Source organism: Phaethon aethereus (assembly GCF_964289735.1).
Source record: "Phaethon aethereus genome assembly, chromosome: 1".
NCBI classification, from domain to species: Eukaryota; Metazoa; Chordata; class Aves; order Phaethontiformes; family Phaethontidae; genus Phaethon; species Phaethon aethereus.
Window position 1 is genome coordinate 90,350,391 of NC_138575.1, and position 15,746 is coordinate 90,366,136.

The 15,746-nt window shown below is 48.6% G+C and overlaps 1 protein-coding gene across 1 annotated transcript; it reads left to right on the forward strand.

Annotated features, from left to right (window-relative positions):
* Nucleotides 1–1,113: 1,113 nt before the first annotated feature.
* On the forward strand, nt 1,114–14,853 carry LRRC58 (leucine rich repeat containing 58; the record flags this gene model as incomplete). The annotated part of the gene is made up of 4 exons (XM_082003356.1): nt 1,114–1,730; nt 10,832–10,960; nt 12,938–13,215; nt 14,645–14,853. The coding sequence occupies exons 1-4, from the start codon at nt 1,210–1,212 to the stop codon at nt 14,851–14,853; spliced, it is 1,137 nt and encodes a 378-aa protein (XP_081859482.1). The 5' UTR covers nt 1,114–1,209.
* Nucleotides 14,854–15,746: the final 893 nt, after the last annotated feature.

Sequence of the window (15,746 nt, forward strand, 5' to 3'; positions counted from 1 at the left end):
ATCACAGAGGCTTTTGTTTTGAGCAGGTAGGAGATTGCAGCTCCCTTCTTTTTGGTTCCTCTACACATCACAAGGAAGTAAGTCTGATTCTTAAGCACAGACTTTGTCAGGGCAAAAGTTCCCTTGGGCTGTTAATCTCATTGTCATCACACATTGCTGCTGCTTCTTCCAGTGGGCAATTACTGATTATACTGCTGTTAACCTGTGTCCAAAGGATGATGAATTGAAATCACGAGTCTCAAGTTGCCTGTTCATATATGGTACAACCAGGGTCACCTCCGTATCAGTCTGTAACCTGCATCAAAGTCTCTTCACCTGACAGACTGAGGTCTTGTGGATTAACTCCTGCCAATGCCCTAGCCCAAGATGAAAGCTTCCTTTTCACATCAGTGCAAGGAGATACAGCAAGGTACTTCCGGGGGGGCAGCTCTGCTTTGGTGCCCCACCAGCAGCAGGACTGCAAGGCCCAAAGCAGACAAACCCTGGACAAAAACACCAGCCGAGTGCAGGGCCAGGGACGCCACAGACCAGGCCCCTGCCGCCAGCAGCTGCAGCAGAGAGAGGCCTTGGGCACAGGAGGAATGGAGAGTGCCTTTCCCTCAGGGTCTGAGGATGGGTGAAAAGGACAAGAGGAAGGTTATTTTTTAATTTTTCGGTCAGAGGGACTCAGAGCTTTAGCACAGCCCGACTTCACTGAGCCTGGTGTATAACACTTTGAAGGGAGCAGGTGCCATTTCCAGCCCTGCGGCGGGCACCCAGCGGTTCCCCAGCAGGCCGGCTGGCCAGGCCCGCCGGGGGCGGGCTGTTAACGGTGACCCAGGGGGCGAGTAACGGTCCCACGGGGGCAGTAACGGAAACCTGCGATGCCAGGTGCGGGGGTGCCAACCCCCCCTCCACAGACGCTGCCCCCACCGCCCCGCCTCCGCACCTCCCTCGTATGCTCGTTCCGGGGCCGCGGCGGGGCTCGCGCTCTCCCCGCCGCCAGCCCGCGGACGCCCCGCAAGCTGCATAAGAGCGCTCACCCTTCTACGGCCGCGGAGGCCGCTCTCGCCTCGGCGGCCGGCGCGCCCGGGATCGAGCATGGGGCCGCGGGGGGCCGGAGGTGCTATTCAGATTCCGGGGCGGGACGGGGCGGAGCGAGGCGTGGGAGCCCCCGGGGTGACGCAAGGGCGGCGGCGCCGCGCCGGGACATCGGTCGGTGCGAGCGGGATGGCGGCGGCGGGCGGCGGGGCCCCGGAGCTGGAGTTGGAGCTGGAGCCGGAGCCACCGCGGCGCGGCCCGGCGGCGGCCGCGGAGGGCGAGGAGGAGGTGGCAGCGGAGGCGGAGTTGGCGGCGGAGCTGGCGGCGCGGCGCAGCGCGGAGGCGCGGCGGCTGGTGCTGTCGCCGCGGCGGCTGTCGGGCCCGCTGCCCGCCGGGCTGTCGCAGTGGTTCCCGGCGCTGGAGGCGCTGGACGTGAGCGGGACGGGGCTGGTGGAGCTGGGCGCGGAGCTGCTGGCCCTGCCGCGCCTCCACACGCTCCTGGCCAAGAACAACCGGCTGGGCGGGCCCGGCTCGCTGCCCAAGGGGCTGGGGCAGGCCCCGCTCGGCCGCTCCCTCCGTGTCCTCAACCTCAGCGGGAACCGCTTCGCCGAGGTGCCACCCGCCCTGCTGGGGCTCCGCGGGCTGCAGAGCCTCAGCCTCGGCGGCAACCGCCTCCACGGCATCCCGCCCGACATCCAGGAGCTCCGCAGGTGAGGGCAGGGCGCCGGGCGGGACGGGCCCCCCCCCGCATCTCCGGGGCCGGGCCGTTGCCTGGGGGGATAAGAAAAGCCCCGGCGGCTGCCAGGTAAACCCAACCGGATTTTCTCGCCGCGAAGCGGTGCGCCGCCGCCACCACGCCTCGCGTCTCCCTCCCACTCGGGGAGTGAGCGTTGTCCAGCCTCAGGTGTCTCTAAGCACTGCTGCTGCTGCAGCTGCTAACATGTCTCTTCCCCTGCATCACAATGAGTTCCCAAAACTCAAAGCAGCTCTTCAGGCGGACGATGGCCCTTCTGCACTTGCAACATGGGTGACTTTCAGGATTTCCAAGTCCTCGGGCTGCCTTGGTGCAGAAGAGGCACTCCTAATGACAGTGTGGTTGGTATGAGTGTTGACATGCAGAAGGGACTCCGTGGCTTTGCTTTAATACAGATCTCTAGATGAGAGCAAAATAAAACCCCTGGGCTCATGCAGCTCATGGCTGCGTGATGGACTGCAGAGGAGGATAAAGATCTGCTTGTGGCTTATGCAAACAATAGGGCCTTTCTGCTGATACAGCTCCAGCCTCATCAGGGTGCTTGCTGGCATGGTTGGGTTTTTGTTGTATTTTTCTCCACCCATCCAGCTCATGTCTATCAGACAGGTCAGCTGACAGATCTTTGGAAGCATAGAGCCCCAGGCCATGCTCAGGTGCAGTGATGTGTCTGGCTCTGGGGCTGGATCAAACTGCTGCAGGCTGATGGCAGAAACCTGTAGCTGAATCATGACAGTTAGGAACGTTGGTGAGGTGGGAACAGATCTTAGGTAGGACTGGGTACGGACCTGCCTGCACTGACCTGGGATGGGTACTTCTCAAGCCTGCCATCCTCCTGGGCAAGCTGGAGGCTGTGTTCTGACTCTTATGTTACACGCAGGTGTGTCAGTGTGTTCTGCTGGTAGCCTCAGACTAGCCCTTGTGTGGCTCTGTGCTAAAGACTAACTCTAAACTTTCTTTACTCCAGCTCTTTGCCAGAGGACTCGCCAGAGGCAGCCTCTCTTACACAAATTCCAGCAGATTTGCCCTGATGGCTCAGCAGAGCTGTATCCAGTGGAAGCACAGGATGTTGTGTGGGGTGTGTGGGGTGCTGTCTCCCACAGCCCTAAGTTGGCGGTACCAGAACTGCATGAGTGCTGGGGGGAAATGGTTTTGTCAGCTGCAGTATAATACCATTGGGTGTGTGGCTTTTGCCCAGATGGCACAGCATGCACCTGTTGAGGATCTGGAGCAATTCTGGGTTAAGCTAAGTTTGAGACATGCTCTGAGGCATTTCGAGTGCTAGAGAATGCCCCTGCCCTTTTTGGCAGAGTTGGGATGCATCCTGGGTTGGGGTTGTCATGAGGAGGAGGAACCTCAGCTTTCTCTCTGTTCAGGAGCAGTTGCTTCAGGGATAATGGAGGAAATGAGGACAGTGGCACCAGCTTTGTGGGAGAAGAGGCCAGTGGAGGAGGGCAGTTGCGCGTGGGAGGTGATCCACGTTGCCTCCATAGCATGCCCTGTACCATCCAGGATGTGGTTGGGATCTGACTGTTGCACCCGCCTCTGAGGCAGAGGTTCTCTGCTGCTGCTTATATGCTCTCATCTGTGGTTGTGGTTTCTCTCTCACACTTTTCTCCACATCCCCCCCCAAACCAAACCTCAGCCCTGCCTTTTGTTATCCTGCTGTCCCCGGGAAGGTACCAGGCTGCGTAGCACTGCATGTGGTGCCCCAGTGGGCTGTGTGCTGTGCTCCATGCTGCACTGCTGTCAAACTACTGCTGCATGGTTACTCTGCTTTGTTCCTCTGGCCTGCCCTGAAGCAGGGCTCCTGTTTGTCCTGTCCTGCAGCTTTTCTTGGGCTGATCATGCTCAAACCCCAGAATGTCAATTCTGAGAGGGCAAATGCGGACAAGGCTATTGAACTGTCTGTTTATCGTTACAAAGTGATGTGTCAGGTAGTAAAACTAGACTAGACCCAGCTTGTGTCTGCTGCCCGCGTAATCACTGCTAACTCATTGAACTTCTGCTAATGTGTCACCATCATATAATTGAACTTTAGCTCAAGATAGCAAATCCATGCTCCACCAAGATTGTCAGCTGCTTTACCACTTTTTTACCATCAGTGACTCTTCTGTATCTGGGACTGCTTACATAACAAAAGGGAGCAGCACACTTGCTTGACAGAGCTGGGAGAAAACAATACTTTATAATCTAATATTCCTCCAGAGGGAATCCTGAATCTACTCATTGGGAGCCAGATAACCAGTGACCTGACATCCTTGCCAAAAAGGTAGTAAATATGTACTGGAGAAAAACTGCTGCCAGACCCTCCTTCTGCCTGCCAACACGAGAGGTGTCTGCAATGTGAGTGTGCATAGTGTTGAAGTGGATGAAATGAGCCTGAGCAAGGACAGAGCAGTACCAGCCGTTGTGGCAGGGCAACATGGAGGCATCTGTTTGTTTCTGAACTCTGGGACAGGGAGTGGGACCTGGTGTAGGTGTTGGGGCTTCTGTTAACCTCACAGCTCAAGTTGTAAGTGTCTGTCTCACTGTTGTTGGCAAGCCAAGACTTTGAGCCTTTTTCCATATGCAACTTCCCATAAAATAAATTTTTCTCATGTCTCATGGTCTCTGAGACCACAGAGGAATGCAGGCAGCACTTTGACCGGACACGTTCCTCCTGCTGGTACTCCTGAGGCCAGCAGTTCTCTTCTTCCCGTGACCCTGGCAGCTTCCCATTTGCTCCAGTCACTGATTACAGAGCTGAGCAGAGTTGCAGAGATCTAGAAATACTTATGTTTCCAGGGAATGTCTGACCTCTGATGAGATTTTTTTGTTTGGGGTGTTTTTTTTTTTTAATTCGTGGTAACTAAGCCTCATGTCTTTCCACCCCATACAGTTTCCTGTTGTAGTTTTTGAAGGGGTAGCGCATCAGTTTTAGTGAAGGCCAGGAGTACAGCAGGTAAGGAGTCTATGTGGTGAAGTTGAAAGAATAAAAAGCTGATGGGTCTGATCTCCAAAGGGGAGGGAACATGCTGGCAACTACAAACACAAAGGCCCTAGAATGAGAGATGTGTGCCATGTGTTGTTCTTCACGTGAAGATAAAAAATCCCCAACTTTGCAGCAATCTGGGATCAGGCATTTTGTGCAAAAACTTTTCCCTAGCATGTCCCTAGTGATTTAGGAAGTTAATAAACCACAGCCAGTCCTGCTGCTGTCTCATCTTACTCTTTCCAACTTCAGCCATCTGCCCCACCCTTGCCCACACAAATCTTTGTGTGCAGTGCAAGGTCCTGCACGGAAAGTGAATGCCTTTCACCTGATTATCAGTTACCTCCTAGGCCATTGTGCAAGGACCACCTATAGATGTCCTGATGCTTGAAGCTTCCTTCACATAGCTTCATAAGTGGATGATCATGATTGCTGTGGTGATGGCAGGAGGACGATGCCGATCATAGCATGCCGGCACCAAGGATGAACAGCCTTTGCTTCATGTTTTCTATTAAGAAAATGCAATGCTCTTTCCTCCTAATTCCACCATAAGTGTCTATGTATGCTGACCTGCAGCAGCCTCTTAGGTTTCTGAGAAAGGGAAGTGTGGACCCTGCTGAGGGCTTTTTTTAATCAGGTTGAGGCTGTGCCAGCTCCTTCTGTACACCCGCCACCCCCAGTTACTGTCAGCTAGCTGTGTCAGCACAGTGCAAGACCTGAATTGCAGCATTCGCTGTTGCTGTGAATGTAGAGTAGAAAATGTACCAGATGGATGAGAGCAGCCCTCTTGGCATTGCTTTCCTCTTTGTGGCCAGATAAAAGATGAGCTTACCATAGGTAGATGTAAGTGTCATCTTTTCTGTAGTTCTTCTTCCAACATTCACCTTGCTGCGTGAGATGTTATGGTCAGTCACTCTTTCAGACTCGATTCACAGCGCCCAGCAGCTCCTGAACTGTGATCTGTGTAGACATCCCACCGCTGCATTGGTTATGTGTGTCATTCCTCTGCTGATCCAGCTGGGGATGCACTAAGGGGCATCTAGCTGGTGAGCTAGAAATGTGGTCATCTACTTGTGCCCGTTCCAGACAGAATTTGTTTGGCAAGTCTGGTAAAGAGCAGCTCTGAACTTCACTGTCCAACTGCAGCTTTTGGCTTAAGGGTGCATGGATTGCCCTCATCAGTGTGCACGCTGGAGGAAACGTCTTGCAAGTGTCCCGTAAAAGGAAAAATCCTCAAGAGCTTAGCAAAATGCTAATGGATACCTTGAATCTCCTGATGTGAACTTGGAGTTTAGTCTTCTTGTTAATACTCTTGCGCTCAGTAGAGCATCAGGGGCAGGCGGAAAGAGCTTGGACAAGAGCCAGGCTCTTTCCAGGCGTCTGCTGTGCACGCTCCTTTCCTTCTTGCTTGGATTCCTCTAGTAAAGCCCAGTTGTGCAAGAGCTGGGATCAAAGGCCTCAAATGCCTAACTGGATTCATCCAAGTTTTGTGTGAAGGCTTAGATGCAACAAAAACCAGAGTATTTGCTTTTATTCGTGGGTAGTATTAAGCATGTTAGACAAGCATACACTTAAGAATGGCTGTTACAGTGTGGGAAAAAACGGCAAGTGAAGCTTTGATAAAGATACAGCATTAGGAAATCTGCTTGCTGCCTCCCTTTTTCTTGCCCTCTTCAAACGTTTTGCAAATAGTTTTCAGACGACCGTTTGATCTTAAATTTGCGTGTCAGCAAAGGCTATGCAGTTCTCTCGGGAATTAGCAAATCGTAGAACAGGGTTAGCAGGAGTGTATTGTGGGCTGCTTTTAAATTCCTCTCCTTGCATGATCCTCAAAACTGCCCTGGAAATTTCTTTCTGAAAAGTTTATCTTAAAAAGACCTGGAGCTATATCAGGCTCATTGTTTCTTTTTTAGATTACCCATTTAGATGCATCTTTTTGATGTCAGCTGTTAAATTTTATCCAAAGAAGCATCTATGGGGAAACAGGGTAGATGGAAAATTTTAGTATCTTCTGTGCCAGAAGTCATTCTCCCATTGAAACATGGGTATGAAAGTGTCATGGTAATTGATAGGGTATCAAAAGTAGCTCTAAGTGCTCAGAGTGAGCTCTTCTTACTTCTGAGTGTTTTGGGGCTTTTTGATTTGTTTTGTGCTATAAGATGACCTGGAAACCTCAGGGACATACTCAAGCAAGAATGTACAGTCTCTTGGCATGTTAAACTTTGCTGCCCGCACCTGAATTGATTCAGAGTTGTTTGAGCATTTCCCCACTCCCTTCCTGCGTGTCAAAGGATATACACAGCCACCTTACAGCCCGGTGGCGTGAAAACCCCTGCCGAGGAGCGACACACGATGGGCTTGGTGTGCTGGCTGCTGCTTGGCAGCAGTGGGCACTGGCTGCGCTGTGCGAGCCGGGAGATGAGGCTGAAAAGGACTCTGGCCTTTTATTAGTGTATTTGTAAACATTGCTAAGAGGCAGGAGAGGAAGTGTGAGTCTTTATAAGTTACTCTGTCAAATGTGGGGGGTTTTTTTCATTTTTTGTTAGTGTTTGTCCCCTCTTGAAACTTGTTCAGCCAGATCCTGTGTGGCAGGTTGGAAGCACATCATTTATTCTATCTTCAAAAATAGGAACTGAGCTTATGTTCGTTTGAGGCTGGTTGCTCTCTGGCTTTTCTAAGCTCCTGGCCTGACTTTTAAAAGTACAGAAGAATTCCGTCTCTCCCTCTGTGTACACAGCAATGCACGAGACCTTAGCTGGCTGGTCCAAGTGACTACGCAGATTAATGATTGTCAGAAAAACTGGGGCTTTGTGTGAAAGGTTAGTTAGAAGTATCCACTAAGCTCAGTCCAGTCTCTGTTATGATCCTGCTGTGAAAAACTGTGGTAAACATTGTGGATTGCCTCATTAGAGGGGCTCTTTTGTGAGGAGGGCAGAACTCAGCAGTGCTCTTGCTCATCTTACCAAGCAGCAAACTGCCCCCCCCGAGTGGAGCCAGCATTGCCTTGGCCTCTAGGTATGGGCTTAGCACTACACAAAAATCAGGCCAGGAGTAGATGAGCTAGGAATGAACTGTGGCCCCAGTAGTGTGGTCCGTGCTCACTACAAAAAGGTTGTGTCTCTTGAAAATCCTTGCCTGTGTCATGGTTAGCTTTGCTCAAACAATTCTTGATGCTTTAATTTGATGCAGAAATGGCTGTTATTAATTCTTCCATCTTGCTCAGCCAAGACTAGGCTAGGTCCTTTCTAGCAAATTATATTTGGGGGGACGGGAGTGATAGATTTCCTTTGCCTACTGAGCAGTGTTTCAGTGGAAGCTATAAGAGTATCTTTGCTGTATTTAAAATAAGTTTCTTTATAGTTTCAAAACCTCCTCCCTTTAATTAAAAAATAATAAAAACAATAAATCTACCATTTCATTCCTATCTTGGGTTGATGCTGGAAATTCTGAATTTGCTGTACTAGACTGGTCTCAGTGAGTTGTTAGTCTGCTGACCTCAAAAAGGTGATTCAGAAGATAGATAAAGAGAAGACAATTTTTAAGAAGCCCTTTGACACTGAAGGAGTTACCATATTTAGTGAATTTTTAGTTAGAGACAGTTTGTAGTCTGATGTTGGGGCTTTATATCCCAGCTAGTGTGAGTGTTCTCATTACATAGACTCTACAAAGAATGGATTTGAAAGCTGCAAGTAGTTTGTGGGCAGTGTTTTTGCACACTTAGTTTGTCTGATAAGCTGGTCTTGAAACTTACACATTTCACACCTTGAAATTAATTTCAAAACCATTATTGACTATATATTTTGCACCCCTGTTCCCCTTCCCTGGTAGTATATGTTTTTACGCAACGTGGCTTTATGGCATTGTTGTCTTTAAACATAGAGGATGAAGAGTTAATTATTCACTTTTCCTAGGAAGTGGAGACTTGTACACATCTAAACCTTGTTTAAACATTGAAATCCACATTAGTAGAATTCCCTTGCCCGACAGTTTTTAGTGTGGGCTCCAGCAGTGGCATGGAGTTAAAATATGCCTAGGAATTGTATGGTCAGCAGTTAGGTTCCTAGTGAGAGCCAAGCAGCCTAAATCCACCTTGGGAAACAATGGAGGTTGAAGGAGGAATTTTGGTTAACACTCTGGGCTTTGTTAGGGGATCAAAATTTAATTAAAAATAATCTCCCCTTGATATGGTCTCTGCACAGCAACCTTCCTCCTACCCCCACTCCTCACCTACAGGTTGTTTGTGGAAGAGAGGCTACTTCTCAACAGTGGGGTTTTGGCGGTGGTTGTTTTCCTGGTGTACTTTCTTGCATGTTCAGAATAACCTCCAAATGTGCTGTCCCACTTTATCTCTCAGCTGAAGCAAGTATAGTTACTTCCTTTTATATAGTCAGATTCAGTTTAAATGGCTTAATTCTGTGCCCATTTTTTCAGATCTCAGGTATCTAGCTTTCCTCTGACATACTTTAGAAAGGTAAGCAGATTTGGGGGAAGTTAAGCTCCGTGAGTGTCTCCTGTGTGTTGCAGTGGTTTTGTTGTTCTCATCTTTGCCTGCTGGGCAGGTGTATCTCTGTGCTGCATTAGTGGCCTCTGTAGCCCAAGCAGATGCTGTCATTGGGTCTTTGGGCTTCAGGTTTCTTGCAAGAACTGAATGAAATGGTCTCTTTCTACTGTTCTTCTGGTCCATCTCAGGGAAAGACTCAGGGAGGAGCTTCTCTGACGCTCCACACATGCTGTGGCACAGTTGCAGGGTTCAGACCTTCTCTGGGTTGACTACCATGTCCCTTGGGTGGTTTGGTCATGTATTTCTTTGCCAGTTGTATCCATAGCCTTTCTCAGTTGCTGGGATGAGATGAAGGTGTCTCCTATTCCAAGAAGGTTATAAGCTGTTCTTAAAGAAAGGCTGACAGGGCCTGTATGACTTCTCTTTCCCTGACCTGCAGGGAATGCTTGGTGAATCAGATGGGGCCAATGTACACTGTCGTTAGGCAGTTAATCTGAGTACCTACTGGAGATCTTGGAACCAGCACCTGCAGACAGGACTGTGGGATCCACCTTTTTCGGGCATGGAAAAAAGCATTGTCTGGACCATGATTTGCTATGGTGTCTCTTCCCATCTAGAAGTACCCAGACTGAACCTGCTTTTGCTCCTCTGCCAGACAACATTTGAGAACAGAGGAGGAAAACTATCTGACTCTGTGAAATGGGGACTTGAAGCTATTATGTCGAAGAGAAGTGCTTGCCAATCTTTCTTCCTAGAAGGGCAGAGATGCACAGCAAATACTGACTCCACCTGGCAGAAGTGATCATGTGCCTCTCCTCATTCCTGTATCCCATCCACTGACTTTTTGCAGGATGTCCAATGATTTTGTTTTGTTTTGTTTTGTTTTGTTTAGGCCCAAACTGCAGTTAAGCCCAGCTAATGTTTTTGGCAGCTTTGGGCTCCATGACTTCAGTATACTGAAATCAATCTGTTTGAGAAATGGCATGCAGGTTCTTGTGTGACTTAGATGCGCTCTGTGCTGTCTCAGCTGCAGTGTTGTCAGTATGTGAGCTGTGTCAAAGTCGGAATGGATGCCTCTGACTTCTGCTGAAAGGTTGCAGCTAGTCACCAAGGAGTCAAATGATACCATAAAGAGTGACTAGCGCTTGTGCGGGGCCAAGGTTTTTGGGGAGAGCTGTTGCTCTCTTGCTTTGCTGCTGTTGAAACGGAGAGCTCCCACCGGCTGCATCAGTGCAGCAGACCCTGTGTGTGCAGGCTGCTTTTTTGGAAATAGGAGCAGGAGCTTTGCATGTGGAGTTGGTGTAGGAATACATAATTGCCTGGTGCCTGCCTATAGAGGTAATGGTGACTGCAGGAAGCTGAAGGTAAATCTCGACATTATCTGTTGTGAAACAGTTGTTCTGCTGTAATTTTGATGTACAACTCAGCTTTTTCTTTTTTTTTTTCCCTGCCTCAGCAAATTCTTTCACACATAGTCATCTCTAAGTTTTGTTTAAGAAATGCAGGAGATGAGAAGACCTACTGTTAAATGAAACTGGAAATGACCTTAATGAAATAATGCAGTGTTTTCTCTGCTCTTTTTCAGTTTAGAGTTTCTATACCTTGGAGGGAATTTCATTACTTCAATTCCACCTGAATTAGCAAACCTGCCTTCGCTAAGCTATCTAGTTCTGTGTGACAACAAGATCCAGAGCATTCCACCTCAGCTCGCACAGTGAGTATTTACTGTCATCAGCCACCAGTTGTAATTAACTCTCTGAACTTTTTCTTCTGCATCTGTGGATAAAAGCACCTGGGAGGACCTATTTGTACTTCAGTTTGTTAATGTGACTAGACTTGAACAAGGAGATCCTCAGCGTGTTGGACTGCAGGTGGACCATGAACATGTAATATGGAAATCTCAATCAAAGAGTTATGGAAAAAAAGTGTCACCAAGTATACATCTTAGGGGGAATTAATGGATTTGTACAGGGAGCCCTGAGAAGTACTGGGGCAACTCAGAACAGATAAACTGCCATGTTACCATATTCGTAGTGATGAATGCTTGGTCTTTTACCCAAAGCTTTTTTGTGTGTACTTTTGTGTTGTACCAAACCCTCTGTTCCCTTGGCATTTCTTACTCTAGCATTTCAGGATGTTTCAGTGTTTGTTAAATCCTACGGCACAGCTCTAGAGGATAGCTTACTGCTTTATCTGTTTCATAACAGGGGAAAAAGGACGTTGCAAACTCTGTATGGGTAGCCTAAGATGGGAGGTGAAGAATTCAGAGTGTAGCTGTAACCCCAAAAGCAATTGAATAGCAGCACAGAGTTTTCTCAGTTGATTCTGTCCTGCACCTGGGTCGGGGCAACCCCCAGTATCAATACAGGCTGGGGGATGAAGGGATTGAGAGCAGCCCTGATGAGAAGGACTTGGGGGTACTCGTGGATGAAAAGCTGGACATGAGCCAGCTATGTGTGCTTGCAGCCCAGAAGGCCAACTGTGTCCTGGGCTGCATCCAAAGCAGTGTGGCCAGCAGGTTGAAGGAGGTGATTCTGCCTCTCTACTCCGCTCTGGTGAGACCCCACCTGGAGTCCTGTGTCCAGCTCTGGAGCCCTCAGCACAGGAAAGACATGGACCTGTTGGAGCAGGGCCAGAGGAGAGCCCCAAAACTGATCAGAGGGCTGGAACACCTCTCCTGTGAGGACAGGCTGAGAGAGTTGGGGTTGTTGAGCCTGGAGAAGAGAAAGCTCTGGGGAGACCTTCTTGCAGCCTTCCAGTACTTAAAGGGGGCTTATAAGAAAGACAGGGACAGACTTTTTAGCAGGGCCTGTAGCAACAGGACAAGGGGTAATGGTTTTAAACTAAACAAGGGTGGACTTAGACTGGACATAAGGAAGCAATATTTCATATTGAGGGTGGTGAAACACTAGCACAGGTTGCCCAGAGAGGTGGTAAATGCCCCATCCCTGGAAACCTCCAAGATCAGGCTGGACAGGGCTCTGAGCAGCCTGATGTAGTTGACGATGTCCCTGCTCATAGCAGGGGGGGTTGGACTAGATGACTTGTAAAGGTTCGAGAGCATCCCTGGATGCTGTGCTGGAGCATTGCTTTGTGTTTCCTGAGAGAGGAGAATGCCTTCTCCACAAGCCAAAAACCTGCTTGTCACCTGTGCCGATGCTAGCCTGGCCTGACCTTGCTTAGCTTGTGAGATCTGGTAGCATCACAGTGCAAGCTGATGCAGCCACAAGCAATGAAAACATGGGTTTTTCCAGGGTTGGCTGCCTACCAGCAATCATCTTTAATGCATGAGTGAAAGCAGGAGACTTATTCAAAGTATTGCATGGAACTGTTCTTGGTGTATGCCCTGGGTACAACGAAACGTCATTTCCCCTGAAAGCACTCAGTTTGTATACTTTTGTTCTGTGCTACCTTTTTTGGGGAGGTGTGTGGGAGGAATACTGAGAGGACAGCACCATATTTAAGACTGTATTTCTTTAACAGGCACTCTGGAGCTGAGCCAAGTTTTCTAGGGTGTTGTGTGTGCTGGAGTAGCAGCAGCTTTTTTAGCGTGAATTTATGCTTTAAAAGGGAGAAAAGCCAAAGAAAAAGAAATTGGTGGGAGAGGGGAGAGTAATCAGGTCTGTGTGCAATGCAGTTGTGGGGTGATTTTGCTTGCACATCTTGACTGGGTTTCCATCTCCCTCTTCAGGCTACCTTCGTTGCGTTCCCTTAGCCTGCACAATAACCTGCTGACTTACCTTCCTCGAGAGATCCTAAACCTGGTTCACCTGGAAGAGCTGAGCTTGCGTGGGAACCCACTGGTGGTGCGTTTTGTCCGTGACCTGACCTACAATCCCCCAAGCCTTCAGGAACTGGCTGGACGCACAGTTAAAACTCGCAACGTTCCCTATGCTCCCAGCGATCTCCCGGAGAATCTTGTCCGGTATCTGAGCTTGGCCAGCAACTGTCCCAATCCTAAATGTGGGGGTAAGTTCACCTTCACCGCTCTGCTTCCTGCTTTTACCTGATGGGTTTTCTTTCCCTCTGACTTGCCGTGACTTTAGTAGCTCAGTCAGGTTAGATGTGCTGTTGCATCCAAATTCTAGCTGTATTTCATTGGCTCCAGGTCTCCTGCAAACTTGTCTTTAAGGAACCTTGTTCACTTAGGAATGATGTTCAAAGTTGTAGTGCTGGTTTACTGTATTTGCATGAGGAATATAAGACACAGAATGTGTTTCTGTCAGTCTTTGCAGCTCATCCCAGCACTCCACTCTGCTTTTACGGTCTGAAGTTATCGGATCCGTCCAACTTGAAATAGCTCAGACTAAGTAAAGGACAGGAGAATTTTTCCAAGCACTCTTCCTGAACAGCAAGCTTCAGTTCTTGAAGAGGAGAGAGGCTGTAGTGCTTGGCAGTTACCAAGAGCAACTTGTTTAGCTCTTGCTTGGGAGTAAGAGGAGAGGACTCCTGGAAGGAGAGGACTTCATAGAAAAGCCTGGAATGCTTCTCCTTAATTTGGCGTAATGCTTAATCTTTATTCAGAGTCAATGATCTGCGCATTTAGCCTTTAGAACATTAAGGAAAAAAAATCATTAATTAGTATCTACCCCACAGTCATAATGCAGGCTGTTATGTCCCTTACACGACAATACCAAAGCATATGTGATATCAACTTGCGTTGGGAGGGAAAGAAATGTTTACTTTTTTAGAGTTTTTCACAGCTTGGAGAACAGTGGATCGGTTTTGCTCTTTTTCACTTATGAACTAGCATAGTACTGCAGTTCACAAAAAGAAAAGCTTACTCCAGACCAGCTAGGACTTAAAACACCGCTGGAAACTTCTGAAAATGTCAGTATCTGAAATCAGTTGCTATGACAAGAAGAGAAGGTAATTGTGTGTTACAGCAAGACTGTTGCTATGGAAAGTAGCATCCAAACTCAGTGTGGTGACTTCACTCAAGCAGAAGAAAAGTAAAGCTATGAAGGTCTATTTGTGAATGCATTTTTGCTAGCTGGTAGAAGAGGTTTTACAAGTTTGAAAATAGAGTGCATGCATTAATTTGACATTTAAGAAGTTTGCAAGTTCCCAGCCTGAGATTTCTCCCTAATGGTTAAAAAAAATTGCTGGTTTCTTTGGAAGTAGCTGCCCTGTGTCTTTTCACATAGAGCATGCTGTTCTGAATCACCTAGCAAGTACAGTTTTACAGGATTTTTTTTTAACCAAGATAAGAAATTTCACATTTCCAAAGGTGCCCTGGTCCCTTCTCTTCTACCAATATCCTTTGTCCTTCTACATCCGGTGCTGTCAGTTAAATCCTAATCTGAGGCATTTGCAGCAGACGCAACAACCTCGTAGACCTTACAGATTTCTCTGCACGGGGTCTCATATGTTGTTACTGTCCCCTCTGCCCTTACAGGTGTCTACTTTGACAGCTGCGTCAGACAAATCAAGTTCGTTGACTTCTGCGGGAAGTATCGCCTCCCGCTGATGCACTACCTGTGCTCCCCAGAGTGCTCCTCTCCCTGCAGCTCTGCCTCCCAGAGCTCTACTTCCCAGAGCGAGTCTGACTCTGAGGACGAAGCCAGTGTCGCAGCACGCAGGATGCAGAAAGTCCTTCTGGGATAACAGGGAACAAGAGGGGAAGACTGGAAGGAAAACGTATTTGAAAAGCAGTAATGGAACAGGGAAGCATGAGCCTCTGGCCTGAAGGGCTCAGGAGAAACTGAAAGTCCATGTAAGGGGCAGAACATCTTAGCAAGCCTAGACTTGCTTGGTGCAGTGCTACTTAAGAGAACTAACTCAGTGGCATACTGCCTGTAGGGTGCCTGGGGTTGCTAGAAACATCTGCTGTCTGGGAGACCCCCCCTGCTCCCTTGAACGGGCTGGGGAGGGGGATTTGTTCTCACTGGCGGATTGAGAAGGGTTTTAATATATGACACTTCACTGGACTTCAGTCATCCTGCAGAGCAAAGGAGACTGTCCAGATCTTTTAACACTGTGGTAAATCAGAAACAGGCTGATGATGCCATGTGAGTATGTATGGACCCCAGTGTTTTATATAGCATTTTGATTCTTTGCTGTCTCCTTTGATTTCAGTTACAGATTTTACACCCCTCCACTAAAAATGGGAGTTGGGTGTGTTTTGTTCAGGAGTAGATTTTTCCACACTCTGGTTACTCGTCCATTGCCTAGAGGCATAGGGTCTCTGTGCTGTTACAGATGCTACAACCAACTGAGCCACCTTTTTTCTCCCTTGTTATACCAGGCTGCTCTTAGTGTTTCCTCTTAACTGTATTCCTTATTTTTTCTCCCTCTGCCTCTTCCCATTACACCTGGAGTGTTGCTGTCTTTATGGTGCCTTCAGAAAACAGACAAGTTGTTCTGTTGAGACTTGGTCTTGCTTCAGACTTGTGGCCGTACGTGCCTGTACAAGGGAGCAGATGCGATGCTCTGTATCATGTTTTTGAGCCTCAGCGTACTGGAGCAAATCTGCTTTTATATCTGTGAAGTGCAGGAAG